Source organism: Pavona decussata, unplaced genomic scaffold (genome assembly GCF_977016875.1).
Source record: "Pavona decussata unplaced genomic scaffold, jaPavDecu1.1 SCAFFOLD_133, whole genome shotgun sequence".
NCBI lineage: Eukaryota > Metazoa > Cnidaria > Anthozoa > Scleractinia > Agariciidae > Pavona > Pavona decussata.
Window position 1 is genome coordinate 4,103,639 of NW_028145546.1, and position 20,759 is coordinate 4,124,397.

Here is a 20,759-nt window from a genome sequence, read left to right on the forward strand (position 1 = left end):
CACCGCGGTTGACATCGTAGCGTGTCCATTTGTCACATGTACACTTCCAACGTGTGTTCAGAAACTTTTCTGCCATCGTCTACAGCTAGGAAAATTTTCACTTACTCAAGATGATTATTAGTAGCCTTTTGGTTTCTTTTATATTTGCATCAGTAGTTCTTGCGTCAGATGTTATCGAACTGACGGATGAGAATTTTGCGTCTGGAACGAAAGAAGAGGATATCATGCTCGTGGAATTCTTCGCACCCTGGTAAAACAGTCTTTCTTGTAGCTGCGGAAGCTTTCGATGAGCTTGCTCAGTTGCTGATAATTGAGAAGGTTAACACAGCTTGTGTACGTAAACTCGTCTATTTGTTGAACAGGTGTGGACATTGTAAAAGGCTCGCTCCTGAGTACGAAACTGCTGCAACTGCACTGAAGAAGAACGATCCTCCAGTTAAACTCGCCAAGGTACTAAAAATAATCTCCTCAAATCGAGCTTCCTGGGTTTTTTTTTCTCCTTCATGTCTTTCGCGTCTTTTGTTAAATCGGGCAGCTTTCAATTCTCAATTCCTTCAATTGTTATTTAGGCACATGTCTGCATTGTTTATTGAAATTTGCAGAGTTGTTTATTTCCAGTAAGGGAAAGCTTATATTCATACTTAATATTTAAATAGGCTTTACACTGGAGCTTTAAAACTTCAGTATTAAAGTTAGACATATTTGATCAGAAGAGGAATCAAGGTTACATGAAGAATAGCAGTCATACAGTTTTTATCGTTATGAACCTTGTGATTTGATTTGTCTGTGGGCCTGTGATTTCTTAAACATTTCCCAGCAGCCCCATTCGACTTCCTTAATTAAAGTCCCCAACCGGTGAGGAAGGGGGGGGGGGGAGGGGGAGGGGGAGGGGGAGGGGGAGGGGATAGGGAAGCTTAGGCTTATAGTTGACTCCCACACAGCCCTGGACATAAATTAAAGTATTTTCTGACTCAAGCTCTATTCATGATTGCAGTTTGTCTATGCCGGAAACTGGAAGTGCCATTTCCAAGTTTCTGTCATTGACAAACTGCAATTAATTATTATAAATAGAGCTTGAGTCAGAAAGTACTTTAACTAAGGTCTGGGGCTGTGTGGGAGTCAAGCCTTGTTGAGTCCAATTTGTAATAAGTTAACCTGGTTGGGAGTGGGAGGGGGGAGGTAAGATGGGCTAGAGATATGGCCTCACTTATTTATTTATTTATTTATTTATCGGGTAGGTCTGCCGCTCAATACTGAGCACTTTTGTGAACAGCCGCCCACTGGGTCCAAATTATGGGTAAAATTGTGCCGTTGTTGCTTTTTGGTAGGGACTAGATAATGCCAGAACAGTATGAATACAACATTATGTGTCAAGGGTTCTTTGAGTCTGCAGAGTATGGCAGAACTCTACAACATCTTGGGTGTGCAAATACATGAACAATAAGTGCACTTGCACCTGCCATAATATGAAGAAGTCTGGTGATGTGGCGGACTTTTGATTAGTCTCTGCACGGATGTGTTGTTTGCTAAGAAACTTTATTCCATATCGACTTTCTGCTTGAGGAATTTCATAGCCCAGAAGATAGCAAAGGGGTAAAAATGTTTTGTACTAAGAACAATGTTTCTTTACCAGCATTCCAACACCTAGACAAAATAACTATCAGAAAGTCTTTAGTTAGCTTTGTGTGAACACATAACTCTGAAAACAAAAGTTTGCAGTAGCGTATGTTTGGCTTGAAGCCGGCTTATTCACATGCATTTTTAGTTTCAGTTGTATTAATACCATTACAGAAACAGCAAAGTACTGTATAGCTGTTTGAATTTTAACATTTGCACTTTATTTCAAAAGCCTGCATGTTTTTTTTTTGTTGATCTTTGCTGTTCTGGTATAATGGCCATTGTTGAAGTACTCCTATGTGGTACCTGCAGTTTCCAAAAAGGAAGTAAACATCATACAAAGATCAGACCAGTCTCCCTCTTCACCCTTCCACATTCCCATTTTCCTTGCCAGCTTGTAAAACTAGTAGTTCTCCTGCCAGGAGTTAAAAGCTAAAAGCAGGGTTTTTAAAACTAAATCTCATCCCTTTACTTCCAATTTTTTTTCAATGAACTGGTAATTAAGGGATCAAAGTTTTTGTCTGATGATTACTTGATAACTCATAATCCGGTATCTTATCCAGTAGCCCCAGATCACAGAATGTTTGTCAGGTATCTTCAATCATTCTGTAATGCGATTGTGACAGGCAGTGAGTTATTGTGCATTGTTGTTAGGTTGACTGCACTGAAGCGGGCAAAGAAACCTGCAGCAAACATGGAGTAAGTGGATATCCAACTCTCAAAATTTTCCGTAAGGGAGAGTTTTCCAAGGAGTATGATGGCCCCAGGGAAGCTGGTAAGTTTAACTTTCATTTTGTGATGCTTGGACTGGTCATAACAGATTGCTAATTTGCTATGCTTGGAGAACACATTTCACTCAATTACTTTATCAATTAATGAATTACTTAATAATTATTAATTAAAATTACAGTGCAACGAACTCAACCAGGGCCACTGAAAAAAACCGACACTTTGAATTTTAAAGAAATGTTCTCAATTTTGATTGGTTTACAAACTACCAAAGCCACACTACTTTGTTGTAAATGTGACATGTGATTGGCTGATCAATGTTGGGTTGCCCCAGTTGAGTTTGTTTCACTATAATTAATTCACATTATTACTGCAGTAAAATGTACTGGTGTGGTTTCTCAAACATGATTTGCTAGTTATGTGTGGCACCAAAGGGTATGGCTTTTGAGCCATTTTGGTCTGAAATAGGGTATGGATTTTAATGGTTTTGGTCTGATGTCTGAAAACTGGATAGTATGGATTTTACAGAAACAAGTATGGATTCTACAAACCAGATCTAAAAATGGGTATGGATTTTAAAGGCCACATCCAAAAAAAGCCACCGAAAAATAACACGTGTTGGTCTGAAATAAGGTGAGAATTTGGAGAACCAAGTAGCACACCCCCACCAAAAATTCTAAGGAGTACCCCCCAGGGACTTGGAGTAAGACTGCTCGGAGCAAGGCCATGAACCAACTACAAACTCAATGCATGTATGATTATCATGTACCAAGTATGGGAATTGAAGCTGGACCACATTGGTGGGAAATGAGTGTTCTCACTGGTGTTCCATCCCTGCTCTGCCATTCATGATGGGTAAATCATGTTTGAAAGCCTGCAACCAAAAATCTATGAGACACTTAACATAAGAAGCCCATTAAATCTATATAGAAGAGCTTGAGACACAGCATTCACGGAAAGCAGGTCAAGTTTTCTTTAGGTGTTAGAATTGTTGTTTAGGATAAGGATTTCTATATATTTATACATTTTGACATTGGGCAATTCCAGAAAATATCCATACCATACCACGGACGGCTTTAAGGATTTCCGAAGGGGAGGGGGGGTTCACGATTATGGAATTCTTAGGGCATGGGGGGGGGGGGGGTATTTACGATTGGATGTCCGAAGGCACTGGTGAATTCCACAGGTGGGATTTCTGGGATAGAAAGTGTAGAGTGAGTTCCTTGAAAACGCTATTGTAGAAGACTTCTGTAGTTCGTAAATAAAATTATCCACGAACGTATGACCGCGAAGCAGAAGACAAGCATCGACAGATCGTCCGATAGATCATGATACATTTCATGTACACTACATTAATCATATGGGTTGAGAACACTTTTCGTGCACACTACATGACGTATAAAAGGACGCAACAAGACTCGACGGTATATTTGACCGCTGAAAGATTTTTTAACTGTCTGAATTTGAGCTATTCTGCTCTGTAAACGTCAAAACAGCATGAGAAAACAAAGAGGAGTAAAAGTGCCGTAAATGGTGTTTATTATTATAGCCAAATTCGGAGTTATAAAGAAGTTTTCACAGCCTGGCCACTAGCGGTAGGTTTTTCTTGTCGCTGAAGAGTAAAGCTTGTCGCCAAGCGCCGCTAGATCACAGCCCTGAGGAGGCATAAATTCATGTTCATTTGTTCATATAGGCGTTGCTAAGTCGAAAATGTACTTCCCGAAAAAACCGGAAATTCTGAAGGGGAGGGGGGGTTCACGATTATGGAATTCTGAGGGCATGGGGGGATAACGCATTTTGGAATTTCCGAATGCAAGGGGGGGTTAAAACATGGAAGCCGTCCGTTGTTGGGTATGGATATTTTCTGGAATTGCCCATTGATGGTTTGTGTTTATATTTATTTCTATTGACCTGATGAATTTTTGACCGTGTGTAAATAAAGATTGATGATGATGATAAAGATTGATGATAAAGAAAGATCCTTGCAGTTATTTATGCAACTTAAGCAGTTGCAAAAATATTATTAAGTACTTGGGTATATAAGTGCCAGGGAGGTGCAAAGGCCTTTTTCGGAAGTGAAATTTTGGGCATGAATTGATTTCCAGTGGTCTTTTGTGGGTGAAATATTTTAGTAATGATGATTTTTTTTTGTTTTGCTTTGATTCAAAGGAAAATCAAGGGTTCTCATTTTTAGATTAAAAAAGAGACTTTGACGCTGGACTGGTGGACTTTTTTGTGTCCATAAAATTTACGTAGACCTTTTTTTTTCAGTGTAACAACTTTTTGTTATTCGACCCTCTGCATCACTTATCTATCCAAGTACCCCCTCTCCCCTTGTGTATGGCAAGCCAAATGTAGCAATATTCAATTCGTCTCATTTTATATTCAGTTTTGTATTATATATTCAACTATGTGTTTAATATTCAACTTGTATTCAACATTCAACACGCTTTTTAACCTTCAACACATTATTTAACATTCAACTCTCCATTTAACATTCAACTATTATTCAGTCAACATTCAACTATTCATTTAACATTCAATTCTTCATTCAACATTCAACTATTCATTTAACATTCAACTATTCATTCAACATTCAATTCTTCATTCAACATTCAACTATTCATTCAATTCAACTTTCTTGAGCCCTCACTATTTCTGGTCAGTGACGCATAGCATTGCTTGTTACAAACATGGCGGCGTCGTCCATGACGGCAATGCCGGTTACGGAAATGGCAGCCTATGAAGATGATGACACAAGGCTCGAATTCGATGTGGAGTCTGACTTGCCAAGGTTTCTTTCCTCGATCCTTCAGAGAACTGACCAGATTTCCCAGTGAAAAGAAGATAACGAAATTGTGGAGCAGCATATTGTTGTTGTTGATCGAACGGTGAGTTTGCTTTGTACGCTCCGAGACAGCAGTTCGAATATTAACGCTTATGACAAAGAAACCTTAGACAATCTCTCATCAGCTTTCAGTGAAGTCTTATCCGCCCTGCAGCAATGTTTAGCCATAGCATCTATGTCTCCAACCTCAGTGGCAAAGAATGTTTGTGCCAAGCTAAAAAGTGATGAGCCTGGTAAACCAGCTTTCAACATCCCTGCAGAGCTCCTGGAAGACCTCCTGGGTTTGGGCTTTACTTACACTAGAACATGGAGCAACAAAAGGGCAAGTGTATATGACAGGTTATTTGAGATCCCTGGCACAAACATTCTTTGCCACTGAGGTTGAAGACAAAGATGCTATGGCTAAACGTTGCTGCAGGGCGGATAAGACCTCACTGAAAGCTGATGAGAGATTGTCTAAGGTTTTTTTGTCATAAGCGTTAATATTCAAACTGCTGTCTCGGAGCCTACGAAGCAAACTCACCGTTCGATCAACAACAACAATATGCTGCTCCACAATTTCGTTATCTTCTTTTCACTGGGAAATCTGGTCAGTTCCCTGAAGGATCGAGGAAAGAAACCTTGGCAAGTCAGGCTCCACATCGAATTCGAGCCTTGTGTCATCATCTTCATAGGCTGCCATTTCCGTAACCGGCATTGCCGTCATGGATGCCGCCGCCATGTTTGTAACAAGCAATGCTATGCGTCACTGACCAGAAATAGTGAGGGCTCAAGAAAGTTGAATTGAATGAATAGTTGAATGTTGAATGAATAGTTGAATGTTGAATGAAGAATTGAATGTTGAATGAATAGTTGAATGTTAAATGAATAGTTGAATGTTGAATGAAGAATTGAATGTTAAATGAATAGTTGAATGTTGAATGAAGAATTGAATGTTAAATGAATAGTTGAATGTTGAATGAATAATAGTTGAATGTTAAATAGAGAGTTGAATGTTAAATAATGTGTTGAAGGTTAAAAAGCGTGTTGAATGTTGAATACAAGTTGAATATTAAACACATAGTTGAATATATAATACAAAACTGAATATAAAATGAGACGAATTGAATATTGCTACATTTGGCTTGCCATACTTGTGGTAACAGTCCATAATAATAATATTATTATTATATAGTTTGCAAAAGTTCCATTTGTACAGTAATAATTTTTCTTTCTTGATATGAAGGTGGTATAGTTTCTCACATGAAGAAACAGGCTGGGCCCAGTTCCAAAGGTGAGTATCAACAACAACAACCTTTTTTATTCACTTAAACACATATTCACAGAAAACAGTTGTGAGATCCACATGCAACTAACTTTTGAACTATTTGGGTGGGCTCAAGGAACACAAAATTAATGATGTTGAAATAAAAGAATGGAAAGAACTTGAGAAACAATCTAGGGTTAATTATTGTTGTGATCTTTTTGTGTAGTTCACAGGATAGCAGGGTGTCATAAAACCAAATAATTTGCTCAAGGAACACATTCCCCCCAAAAAAATCATGTTGAAATTAAAGAATGGAAAAACCGAGAAGCAATCTAAACTTATTGTTGTGATCTTTTTTTGTAGTTCACGGGATAGTGGGGTGTCATAAAACCCAAAAAAGCAAAACATTGCAACATAAAATATAGACTTCAGGGCAAGTGTTTCAATCTGGGAGACTCCATGTAGTCATTTTCAGTCTTCAGAATTTTAAGAATGAATGATTGACTGTTTGATCAGTAAGTTAGTAAGTCAGCAACTCAACCGTGTGACAAAACATCATAACAGGCACTAATTTCCTAAGCAATAGTAATGTTTCCAATATTAATGGAAAGTTACAAGCACAACTCTTATTAATAATAGTTTCATTTAGTATCAGTTCTGTGCATCTCTGGATGGTCCAAGAAATACACCTTTCTTAAAGTGCCTTTGAAGTAAAAAATAACATCTGCTTATTTAAAAGTCCTTTCAAAGAGAAGAAGTTTGGCATTTCCTTTTTTTGAATATCTTCTCTTGTTCCAGAGATATTCAAGTTTTTGTTAAAAAATTGATGACGTCACAAATCCTTTCAGTACAGAGACAAATCACGAAATCAAGAATATCTCGGGCAATATTGGATTGATGTTGCTCAAACTTGGCACCAATAATGTATGCCAGGTAAGAAACAAAATGACACCCCTTTTGACGTTGCCATGGTATTACTCTCGGCCCCAGTCCCTTTCTGCTTTGAACCAGATATCAGCATTTTTGACAAGATAAGGAGAGGCAGACAGTCCTACTTGAAACGCATGAAGTGTCCATACTACCCTACATCTCCTCTCTAGCTCATTGCGAGTAAACAATCTCTGGTTAAGGCAAAAAATGATGACGTCAATCAAGCATTAAATAGACCCGAAAGCAAAATTGTTGCCATGGCAACAGTACAGTAGGGGTCATTTTGTGTCTTACCTGAGGTACCATACTGGTGCCAAGTTTGAGCAGCATCACTCCAATTTTGTGATTTGTCTTTGTGCTGAAACGATTTGTGACGTCATCAGTTTTTGAACAAAAACTTGAATATCTCTGGAATGAGAGAAGCTATTCAGAAAAATTAAATGCCATTCTTGCTCTTTTTGAAAGGCCTTTCAAATGAGCAAAAGTTATTTTTTACTTCATAGGTACTTTAGGGATGGTACCCAGTAATACAGAGGTGTTTGAGCTTGGTTTGCATGTATTGCTATACAGGAAAAACATCTTAGCAAGTGTTATTTGAAATCAAAAAGGAAAATATTAGTAGGGGTAATTATGCATTTTTCATTTTTCAGAAATAATTGATCATGAGTATCAATAATTATTGGTAAAAATGCCATAGTTTGTTATGTAGTTTTTAAAGTCTTTTAGAATTATTGTTGCTTAATTATCTCTGAAAAATGCGTGGTTGCTCACAGTTTTGTTTTTTGATTCCGGTGGCCCTTGGTAAGATCTCCTTTTTCCAAACAGTTGGGACAAAAATACCTGTACCTCTGTCTTAGGGGGTACTGTCCTTCAACCAACAACTGAAATGAAAATGTTTTTTTACAGTTTGCATATTCTCCTTCCATCTGAAATGTACACATTGTAACTACAAAATCTCTGTTCAATTGTAGAAATCACTGATTTAGAACAAATGAACAAGAAACTTTCTGGTGCTGAGGTTCCAGTTATTGTTGGTAGGTAGCAGTAAATATAATTTTTCTAAATATTGAACTTGTCAAGACCTTGATGATGCTTTAGTGACCAGGGAACTTAAAGGGGAGTGTGTCCTTTATTTGGTGAAAAAAGTACAATGATACCTTAGATTAGTTGCAAAACAATTCTAGAAACAGAGAGATCGAAAGAAATTAACTGAATTCTTTAGGGTTTCCACCGTCACGGTAGTTTGAGGCTAGGTAACTTTTTGCTGTGTTTCTTTAAGGTTACTCCAAACCAAAAAAATTCGTACGCACACTGTTTTTTAGGAAACCACCACAATCTATATATTGATAAAAAGCTTAATATTTAATGCAGAATTCAATAAAATTATAACTTATTTTGGTTATTCCTCTGCTAAGGCAAAGGAAGCCAGTAAACAGTAAAATGACAGATGAGGTTTAAAAGCATGGCTTTATTTTTTTGTTTGTTGAATATGTCGAGAGATACAATTTTTCAAAATGTTTTGCCGGGTTACATTGTAATGAGTGACGCATAATTTCATACGCGTTCCACATGATAAAAACTTGCTTCCATTTTTCAATTGAAAATGAAGTTCTTATGAAGAGTCTTTTATAGAATATTGAAGCTACAATATACAAGGTTTTCAAATTCAATGAAAGTACATTTGCAGCACTAATAACATAAGAGTTGCACAGTTTCAAGGTGAAATCAGTAAACAGTACAAGAATCGTGAACTTGTAAACAAAGCCAGAAACGAAACTTTATCTGAATATTTTTCAATAAAAAACAAACGAGTATGATAATACACTGTATCTCATTGCATTTCATAGTACATTTCAATAGCTTTATTTTGGTACAAGAACGAGAATTTTATGATGTTTCAAACCTGAGTTATAGATTTTTGAACATTTTGCATCTTAAGTATCACGTAGCAGCCATCAACAGAGAGGCCGTTACGCGCACTGGAGATGTAAGAAAAACTAAAAGTGTAGCTACTTTCGGTAATATGTTTTTAAATAGTTTATTAAATAAGGTTTTAAAGCATTGCTTTCTTCTGTTCAATAGTTCAAAAGATACGAATTTTTAAACTTTTGGTTACATGTTACATGACTGACGCATAATTTCCATGCATGCAAGATAATAAACTCGCTTGAATTTTTCAAATGAAAATGAAGTTCAAATCGACATTCTATTATACAAGATTGAAAGTAGAATATGTAAGGCTTTCAAAATCAATTAAACTACATTTACAGCATTAAAGGGATGGGAGCTTCATGCTTCAGAAACTGGGTTGAGCTCCGGCGTGGGACAGCTGTGGTCAAGCAAGATGGCTGTAGGTTTTCTTCCTGCATTGCTAATGAACAAATTAACAGAGAGTTTTATTTTAAGAAATATAAATTGAGCACAAACTCTCTTTATTTGGTTTCCATGGTTACATTGTTGGAGAACTTAAACTTTTCTTTTTTTGTTTTAAGGATTCTTTGACAAGGATGACGAGCTGCGAGTTGAATTTATGAGTGTTGCTGATCAAAAGAGGGAAAAATACCTTTTTGCGCACACAACCAGTGAAGAAGTGATGGCTGAGCTGGGACACAGAGAGTATGGCTTGGTTCTTTCTGAAAAAATATTATTTTAATGACAACCTCATCGACACCACCATGAATCATTCCTGAAAAAAAATTCTTCTCTAGTAACATGTCATCCTAAAATAATAAAACGGTTAACCTCTTTCTCTACTCTGATATACAAGATTTGTTTGAGGCCAAAGCAACAGGTTTATTTGAGCTTTCAAACATTTAATGTTACACAGTATAATGCACAATGTACACACAAACTTACTGCTGGCTACTATTTTATAACCACTGCCGCCAGAAGGAGAATAAGATTATTGTTTTTAATTTGGAGTCCTCCAATGAGTGACATTTAAAATTTCACTTACAACAATGAAGAAACACTTTTATCAAGCCAACAATGCTTATATTACTTTTGTTGCTACTAGATTCTGCTGTAGACACATTTGCATACCTATTTTTTTTGGTTTAGCTGAAGGGGTGAGCGGGAGGAGAATTTAACTGTTTTACCCAGTATGTTTTGATGGCAGGTTAATTTAACTGGCAGGTATTGAATTTATATTTTGTATGATTCAGGCTTCATTTGCTCCTTGTGTCACTCTTTCACAGTCATTCATGATCACCCCACTTTTCAATGTTAATGCCCATTCTCTGTTCATTTTCAGTGAGATGGTGATTTTCCGTCCTTCACACCTTCATTCAAAGCTGGAACCCAGCAAAGCAGTTTTCAAGGGAACAGTTGAAAGTTTTTACATGAAAAAGTTTCTTGATGAATCTGTCCATGGGCTTGCTGGTGAGATGACACCTGATAATCAAGATCAGTTTAAGAAGCCCTTCTGTGTTGTTTATTACAACGTTGATTACAAACTAAATGCAAAAGGTGGGTTCTTTTTTCTTTTAAATGTTTACATTAGAAAGGTGAATGCTAAGGGCACCAAGTCTAGATTATTCTCCTCTCTAGCCTGATCTAACTCAGTTTATATGTACCAAAATCCCAACGATAAGCCCTCCTGAAAATGAGACCTCCAGTTCTCATTCACAAGAAGTACTCTAGATAATAATATGCATGTATTAAGTTTAGATGCCAAGAATGATTACAACATAATATCATCCAAATATAAGAGGGATTGACTATTATGTGACCAACTGTAGGTTGAGCCTCGCAGTAGATACAGTACGTATGGTTGTACAGCTTGTTTTGACTTTCATGTTGTTTTGTGCAAAGAGTTTTAACCTATGATTAAGTTTATAGTTTTTGTTCTCTTTTGTATTTCACTGGTATGTGGTATTTATTAGGGTAATGATTTATTACATTAAATATGTTCATTTCATGTCAACATGGCTTGTTTTGCCCACCAAAAAGCAGCATCACTTTTTGAAGTAAAACTTACAGTGACATTTTTGATGGTGTAGTGTGCCTCTTGTTTCCTTGCAGGTACCAATTATTGGCGTAATCGTGTGTTGAAAGTTGCTAAAGAGTATAAGAACAAAGTGATGAACTTTGCCATTGCTAAGAAAGGAGACTTTGCAAGAGAGTTGAGTGATCTTGCTCTTGACACGAACAAGGATGAGCGTTTTGTTGTAATCTGGAGTGATGATGGAAGCAAGTATAAGATGGAAGAAACCTTCAGGTATTTGCTATTATTTATTGATTCTTTGCCTCTGAAAGAATATTGAGATTTGTGGTAGAGCCTTGGAGTCTATTCATGATTGGGCTTTACACACTGTAAAAATATTTTTGATTAGCATTGGCCTTTAAAGTCTTAATGACAGAATTGTTTTTATTTGCTTGATCAAATCTTCATCATCACCCTGCTAGCAGAGCCTTTCTTTTGCTTGCTCGATTTTGGCGTTCGCGAGAAAGACTCGGCATGAATCGAGTAAGATCTTTATTGAGCATGCGCTGCATGTTGCTAGGATACAGTTTCGAACCTAGGCCCAATATGCCTAATAGGGGTTCGCTTTCAGGTAATTTTTCAGGACAATGAGAGGAGAAACCACCGTTAACATCGGCTGCGAAGGAACATGAAACGAAAGTTCATCTGACCGCTTGGATAACTCTTTCATTGACGGAATTGCCAGTAGATAAATTAAGGATTTGCCGTGTCCGGTAGGAAGAGAGATGGACGTATCTGAGCCGGAAAAAATCAATTCATGTAATCCACGCGAGACCAGTATTTCCGAGAATGAAATGAACATTTGAATTTCTCTTTGTAATGTCTGACATGTGAATGGAATGTTGAACATTTCTCTGGAAATCTTTCCGAAGAGGACGCATTAACGGAAAAAAAAAGATTCAAAATACTTGGGAAACAACTGTTATTCTAGAAATACTTAATGTGGTAATGTAAAGAAAAATTCAAAGCTTTATACCGTCAATAAACTAGGGAAACTTCTAGGGGAAATTTGAAACCTCGTTGGCAATGTTCAAAACTGACCTGTAGGTAAATTTCAAAATGCCATTCAAATTTCAAAATACTGGTCACGTGTGAATTGACTGTAAGAAGAATCTCGTCGAGAATAACTGGTGTTTGGCTTCGTGCATGACGAGCAGATCTCGCAGCCATCTTGATTTGTCATGGTATGGCAGGCTCAATATTATAACCATCGGTTTTATCACTAAACAGATGCTCACACTGGAAAAACCAGTTTGAAGAGAGAAAACAAGATTGACTAGTCCACAAGTTCGGGCTGTGGCGGCTTCAAAGAGTTGATGCGATTCAGGCAGAGCCTCCTTTTCTCTCAGTAAAGAAAAAGAAAAAAGGAGACTCTGCTCGCAGGGTGCTTCATGATGTTCTTGAATGAAAAACTTAAAAACTTTTTTGCTATTAATTTTGATTTCTTGGGTTTGACATGTATTAAAACGTGAAATTTCACTTCCGGATAAGAATATCATGCTAGTAGGGCTTTGATGTCAATGCATGATCACTAGTTTCCGCAGTTTCTCTGCTCCTCAGTTTTTTGTGTGCTAAAGAAGAAAACAGTGTGGACAAAGTTTCGACTGGAAATGTTGAATGCTTGCCATGAAACAGCTGAGGAACAGAGAAACCACAAAAGTAGCGATCCTTTATTGACTTCAAAGTTATACTTTCCCCAGTCTCCCATCCTGTACCACAATGTACCCCACTGGAAGTGATTTTTACACTTTTCTATGCCTCATGTGGGAAAGAAAAATTGATAGGGAAGTTTTTTTGCGATTTGCATACGAGAATGACAAAGCCTGTTTGTAATGGTAACATATCCTTACTAAGGGCTGTTTAACAATGGCCATGGAATCAGAGCTGGAATTGGTAGTGTAAGGAACCTTTCATTCCAGTGTGAATAAAGAAACAGAGATGGAATCGCAAGCTTGATGGAATCTAATTTTACAAGCTATCCTTTTTCTTCCAATTATGCTTTTGATTTCATCACTTTGAACTTTGAAATTGTTCATCAGAATCAGAAGTGCAAACAGAAGAATCTATTACAGTCAACCCAGGTGAACAGTATTTCCAAGAATGAAATGAACATTCGAATTTCTCTTTGTAATGTCGGACATGTGAATGGAATGTTGGACATTTCCCCGGAAATTGTTCCAAAAAAGACGCATTAACTGAGAAAAAGTTTCAAAATACTTAGGAAACAATTGTTATTCTTGAAATATTCAATTTTGCAATGTAAAGAAAAATTCATAGCTTTATACCATCAATAAGCTAGGGAAATTTATACGGGAACTCTGAAATCTCGTTGGTGATTTTCAAAACTGACATGTAAATTTCAAAACTCCGTTCAAATTTCAAAAATATCGTTCACGCGTGACCTGGGTTGACTGTAACCTTTCCTAATCCCTTTACGCAAGATTTAGAACAGAAAACATGGCAGCTTTCTGCCATTTGAATGAAAGTTAGGCTTCTGTTTCTGCTTCTGTTGTATTGATTCATACAATGTCAGAAGACTCTTCTGATTCCTACTCCGTTCTGATTCCACTTCCATCACTAGTGTGAACTAGGCCTTTGGGAAATGTGTGCACCATGTTTGACCAGCTTGTACAGGTTTTAAACACCAGTATATTTTTATTTCCAGTAATCCTGCAGTGTTACTCTTTAGAATTGACCTTGGTTTTCTGTAATACCTTCTCTGGTCAACAAACCAGGTAGTTTGCAAATTGATTCTGACATTTTGAAGGACTGCCAGTGTGCCTGCCTCTATGCAGTTAGACTCACAAGTGTTAAGGTAGAGTTATGCCCTTACAGAATAAAACCAAAATTCAAGGGCGTCCACACATTCATACCCACTTTTTGGAAAAAAATAAAAATTTTATTATAGATATACCCATTGCACTTTCAGTGTTGTTATATCTGGCTTAATGCAAGTCTCATGCCACTGCACCTCTGTGTTGTCAATTAAATCCATAGCATTGGTACCAGATTTCACTTCCTGCCTATTGTGTTCTAGCTTGCTGATGAAGCTAATAATTATTTTCTTTATTTGTCAATTTTAGTGTTGATAACTTTAAGGCGTTCCTGGATGAATACTTTGCTGGAAAGGTTAAACCTTACATTAAATCTGAGCCTGTACCTGAGACAAATGATGGACCAGTTAAGGTATTGAACAACAAAAGGCTATATCATGTTTATTTACATACCAGATGGGTATTATTATTATTATTACCACAGTGTTAGTATGAAGCAGAGGGGTGGGCTGTGGGGTGCAAATGAAACACCCTCTAGTGAGCATACATAAATTTAAAAAAAAATTAAATTTTAATACTTATATAGCGCCCTTTAACATCTAAATGATCTAAGGCGCTTTACAATCCAAGAAAGCTAATTACAAATCAAATCAAATGAAATCAAATCTTGGTTTTTGAGGAGAGGGGAAAACCGGAGTACCCAGAGAAAAACCTCTCGGAGCAGAGTAGAGAACCAACAAACTCAGCCCACTTATGACGCCGAGTCTGGGAATCGAACCCGGGCCACATAGGTGGAAGGCGAGTGCTCAAACACTGCGCCAACCCTGCTCCCCACATCACATGGTACATTGAATAACATAAGCTTCAGAAAATGACCTGTCTCTATGAACCACCTACAAGGTACTGATCATTAATGTTTTCTCAGAGAAAACACTTTACAGACATGATACTTAGACTCAAGCAGTACATTGTTAATATTTTGGTCTGTTCGTGTTGCTAGGTTGTTGTTGGCGAGACGTTTGATGAGATTGTTAATGACCCAACTAAGGATGTGTTAATTGAGTTCTATGCTCCATGGTGTGGCCATTGCAAAAGCTTAGAGCCCATCTACAAAGAACTTGGAGAGAAGGTTGGAAACTATTTGTTACTATTTTCAAACCAATTTTCAGTGACAACTGTGCTCCTTCATCAGAGCATTAACATTTCTTATGGTTCCTGCTTCCTTAGTAAAGTGAAGGTTACATGTGAAGTATTGTAATTTTTTTCTTTTTTGAGTAGACTGATAGTGTTCTTATCCTGCGGCAAGCTCACATGACAAAGAGACAGACCCTATATTCTTTCTCTTCATTACCTCTCAGCAGAAACTGATTCTAAAGTTCTTTTGAAAGGATGTTGCATATTTACCCAATAAATCCCCACAAGGCTTCATGGGGTTTTCTCCCCTTAGGGAATCTGAACTTCTTGTGTTCTCTGTTTTGTACTTGTGACACACTGAATACGGCCCTGATATCAAAATCAGTATTCTCCCCACTGCATTCTGTAAATTTCTTTTGACTGTGTTTGTGTTGATTTCGTTTATCTTATGACCTGTATTTTTGATCATGTTTTGATACAGTAAGATAAATTAAGATGCTTAAGTTGCTTTTTCTAGAGTGGAATCCCAGTGTAAAAAAACCCTTTGTAACAAAGTCCCCGCAGTAAGGATTGATATTCTTCAGGCTGGCCAAAATGACAGTGAAATGCGTGAAAAAGAAGGTCTATCTAAGGGACCCTGTTACCATCCATCAACCCAAGCTTAAAATCTACCCTGATATAACCAACCTACGGAATTACGTGATTGAAGTTGAATGAGAAACAGGTCAACAGAAAAGGAAACACTTAAAAAGATGCCTCCTCTTCCTACTGCGCATACATTTGCACTCATCTCAGGATGGGAAAGTGCTTACAAATGTATTTTAGTGTGGTTTATTACTATGCAGGAAAGGCTGATCTTAGCAAGTCTTGTAAAAATCTAAGGAGATAATAGGGGGAATATTGCATTTTTCAGAAATAATCAAGCTTCAATTTGGGAACAAAATCCCATACATTATATTGCTATGTATTTTAAACCTTTTGTTCTTTAGATATCTCAGGAAAATGTGCGGTTACCCCAATTTTCTTTTTATATTCCTGCAGCCCTTGCCAAGACCTTTTTTTTTCCGCGTAGTCTCTGTATTAAGAGGGACCTTCAGCTATTACATTGTAAAAGGCTGTTAGACGGGCACTTTGCCATTTCATCCTATTTGTCTGTTAACACTTCTATCAACGTCTCAAAAGTGATCAAATTGTCAACCAAACTTCCAAATAAGAAGAGTTTGGACGTTTTGCTACTAATTCGTCATAGCGGGTTTTTGTTTACAGGGAAGCTGGGTGATAATGAAGACATCTTCCAATCCCTTGGCTTTTCGTTATACCAGAGCTGTAAAACACTTACCAGCAAGTTCCGTTATATATTTTGAGAAAAAATGAACTTGAAAGAGACTAGTATGTGTCGGTGTTGAGCACAAAATTATTACTTGGTTATTCAAAGCTACAATTATGCAGAAGGCCGGCATTGTTACACGAGGCAATGCTTCGTACGACTTGTCACGCAACGGCTGTACAAAGCCTAAATTCCTTAATTATTGCAGAAAGAAGAAATCTCTTTTTCGTAAAGATTGCTTCAACGCCGCAGCAGATTTTCAGGCTTTGTACACTGTGTCGTGGGTCTTGCCTAATCCAGCCTGATAAACTTTGAATTTGATTTGAGATAGCTCTGCGTCATGTATTTTCTTGTGCCGTGGGCCACAAGTCCAGGAATGACCGGCGTTCAAATTCTTTTGCGTGTCGCAAATTTCGACAGTTACCCATGAAAATTTTAATGCAAACTTAAGAACCGAACCAGAGGCGGCTTCATTAACCAGATGCACATGACTGCTGTTGACACATATTAACTTAATCTTTCTTTCTTTCTTTCTTTGATACCTTGGGAGGACTGTAGCTTCAAATCCAACGGCACAAGTAAAAGAGAGCTCTAGCCTCCTGTTAGTAACATTCCACTAACATTGTGCATGTATCGTGTATGTTTTTAGTTGGAGGATGTGAAAGATGTCGTCATTGCCAAGATGGACGCCACGGCTAATGATGTACCACCACCTTACAGAGTGGAGGGGTAAGTACAGTTGTTCAAAGGATTGAGCTGATTATTAACTTTGTCCTTTATGTTTTACTTCTGATTGGTATCGAACTGTAAAAATAACAACACCCCCTGCTCCTCCTCCTCCTCAATACAATACAACAATACCATTAAACAGAGAATTCAGGTACAAAAGGGGCCTGACCTGGCCATTCTCACCTTCAGTTGTCAATCAACTGACAAACAACACGCATCTTTTTTTCTACGACTCTTACTGGTTTTCGGAATAGAAGCCAATGTCTTCTATTTCTATGGTGATGTTATGAAATTTTAAGGCATACTTTTTTAGAGGACGCTTGAGTCAACATCTTGCCACGATTGAACGACATCTGCATTTGCATCTCACATCCACAAAGGTGTGAAATGAAGGAGGGGCTTGCCCCTATAGCTGAACTTCTCGTTTAAATTACGAACATACCACTGTCACGACACCCCACTTTTTCATGGACACCCAGTTGCTATGGACGCAGTGCCATTATGGAGATTGCACAGTCACAGACACCCCACTATTACCAGGTTCACTGCTACTGTGGAGAATAAGCCGCTATGGAAATTCAACACACAGCTCGCTCTTACAGATACCCAGCTGTCATGGAAACTAGGCCTTTCTGGCCGGACACCCCATTATTATCGCTGGGTATCATGGTATTTTAGACACACTGGTGTGACAGCCACCCTGCTTATACAGACAGTATGCTGGTATGGAACAGACAGGAGTGCAACTCTTGGTGACAGCTGTAGAATATCTACAAAAAGGGAATCATTTCGTTTCGACTCTGCAGACACGACGATTTGACCTATCATTCCACTTAATGAATGCTGAAATGAGGCATTGAATTAGTTGATCGCGGCTGTTGAAATAATTCGATTTAATAGTGATCAAAATTATGAGTGCCTTTAAGTTGTTACTCTCCAAAACATGTGCATATTGAATCTTTTGGAAGGGAGACGTTGTGGCCTTTGAGTGGTTAGAGGCGGGCGCGGACTTGTAATCCTGAGGTTCCAGGTTCGAGTCCCCTGACCACTAGGATTTGTTTGACGATAGTCCCCTGTTCAAATCCTCGGTCACACTTTGTAAATAACAACCGGTAAGCCTACTTACTGTTTGGGATTTTTAAGAAGTTTATGTTCAGTTTGTTTCGAAAAATATTTGGATAGGACTTGCTAAAACAATTTTGGTTTTGTTGTGTCTCTACAGATTCCCTACAATTTACTTTTCACCAATGAAGGGTAAAGACACCCCCAAGAAATACAATGGCGGAAGAGACGTCGACTCATTTGTTGATTACCTCAAACGTGAAGCCACCAACACTTTTGAGATTCCCTCCGACAAGAAGAAGAAAAAGAAGTCAAAGAAAACTAAAGATGAATTGTAAACAAAGGCGTTTTTGTAAAACTAGACTTAACAAATTGTATTCTTTAATGCTTCTTAGCCGAAACGGTTTTCTTCAAAGTGCAGATATTTTTTACCCAAAAGCGAAGATGCGCTTTTGCCCGTATTATTCCTTCCACGCTCTTTGCTAAAAGTATTAACTTGTAAGGTAGGGTGTAATATCAAGATGTCGTTTTCAGTAATATACCACGTTACTGCAACTCGATAAAGGTTTGGCACTTTTTTAACGTTGTCAGTTTCCAATCCAAAACGCAGCGTCACTGCAATGTGTTGGCCTGCAGGTTCTTTACCAAGTTAAGGCCTGCTTCGTGTTTGCTGCCCATACCAGTTAACTGACCACGTAGCCTTTAACTCCGTCTGGGAAGTCAACCGTTCGCATCGAGCTTTACCATAATACCCAGATATGTATCCTCTGTGAAGCTGACTTTGACTTCTTAGGAAAATCAGTGGCATTTTGTGAACTTGATCAGGCTCAGTTTTGGTAGGAACGATTCTGATTCGAACTGATCCCAGTTTGGCGTTTGTCGTTCCATTCGCTGTTTTTGGGTCTCTTTTTATCGTGTTATAGTTATCCCTGGGGCTCGCCTAACGAGCGTTAGATCGCCAGCTAAACTCAGGCTTGGCTGATGCACACCCCCAGTGAAGCTACAAGGCCTCAGTCGAAGAAAAAAAAAAAGGAAAGAAAAACAGCAACAAAGACGCATTATTTCCAAAGCATTGTCGAGTGGAGCTGGGCAGTATGGGGAAATTCACCGTTAATTGTCTCGGTTATTAACTGTTAAAAGTTTCAGCTTTAACGTAAAAGTGGAGTTTTGTGGATATTTTGGGTGATCGTGTTAAATAAATGGGCTGTTTTGGACTAGTCCTTTTCGCTTACTCTGTACTGATAATGAACCGTGGATCAAGGCGAGAGAAGATTCCAGGAAGGCTGAATGCAGATTACTAGAGTGGCATGAGACGCGCAGGATGACATCCCTTCCCATGACACACTGTGCGCCCGAGACGTCTCTTCTCGTTGGGTCTGTTCGAGACGTTAAAACAGAGAACAGAACCTTTTAAATACCTTATGACAGTTTTGCCTTACCCTTTCATATAGCTCCAGCCTGTACCCCTTTGACATACTTGCAGTAGAAACACGTACTTTATCTTTTTTCGGTAGGTCTGTTCGAGACAGTATAACAGAACCTTTTAAATACCTTGTCACAGTTTTCCCTACCCTTTTCAGTACTTCAACTCATGAAATTCCTACCCTTTCATATGACTCCAGCCTGAAAAAGGGTTCCCTTTCGGGTGGAGTCTCCTCGTATAGTCCGTTATAGGGAATGAGCACACAACAGTTAATTTTTCATTCTCTTTCTTAATTTGAACGCAGTTCCTGAATAGTTCCTCACATTGAGCGACTTGGAATGATCACCAGGTAGCTTAAATAATAATATGAGTTTAAAAAAAATGCAGTTGAAGCCCATGTAAGCAACCCACAGTTACCTATTCCCCAGTCGCCTCGTCTTTTTCTCGTTCTCAAGCATGTTAGTCATTCGCGGCACTCTCCCCCTATCTGCACCCATGCAACATAAACCAACCTCGTCCCCAAGATCTTCTCGAATGGCCAAAATGGCGATCTCTCGCTCACCCGAATGTTGCAGCCGTCGCTCAGTCGCCATCGTGAATGCGGAGATAGCCCTTGGGACGAGGTTGAAAATCAATTGGCCCCAGATAACTTTATTCAAATTAACATTAAATGTATTCCAACACATTTTATCTGCTGAATAGCGATTTATCCAATGGATTGAGTTGTCTGCTCTTTGAACTACCAGGGTCTGAAGGATAACAATTCATTGACGCTGACAAAATCACACAGGCAGCGAGAGGGAGGCTGGTCTTGTTATTGACGATACAATTTTTACCAATTTTTTTTTGCAAGTGTTTTGCCTTTTTATTCATGTTAAAGCGATTGTAATTTCTGAATTTAAATGTATATTTACATAAATTTAACACTACTGAGTATCCAATGTTATGTTGATTG

The 20,759-nt window shown here is 38.1% G+C and overlaps 1 protein-coding gene across 1 annotated transcript; it reads left to right on the plus strand.

Annotated features, from left to right (window-relative positions):
- The first annotated feature begins 21 nt into the window (after positions 1-21).
- On the plus strand, positions 22-19,598 carry LOC146468335 (protein disulfide-isomerase A3-like). The gene is made up of 12 exons (XM_085124829.1): positions 22-250; positions 363-450; positions 2,272-2,392; positions 6,420-6,467; positions 8,342-8,404; positions 9,863-9,986; positions 10,624-10,838; positions 11,394-11,589; positions 14,439-14,541; positions 15,130-15,258; positions 17,240-17,319; positions 18,542-19,598. The coding sequence occupies exons 1-12, from the start codon at positions 111-113 to the stop codon at positions 18,717-18,719; spliced, it is 1,485 nt and encodes a 494-aa protein (XP_084980955.1). The 5' UTR covers positions 22-110; the 3' UTR covers positions 18,720-19,598.
- The last annotated feature ends 1,161 nt before the right edge of the window (positions 19,599-20,759 follow it).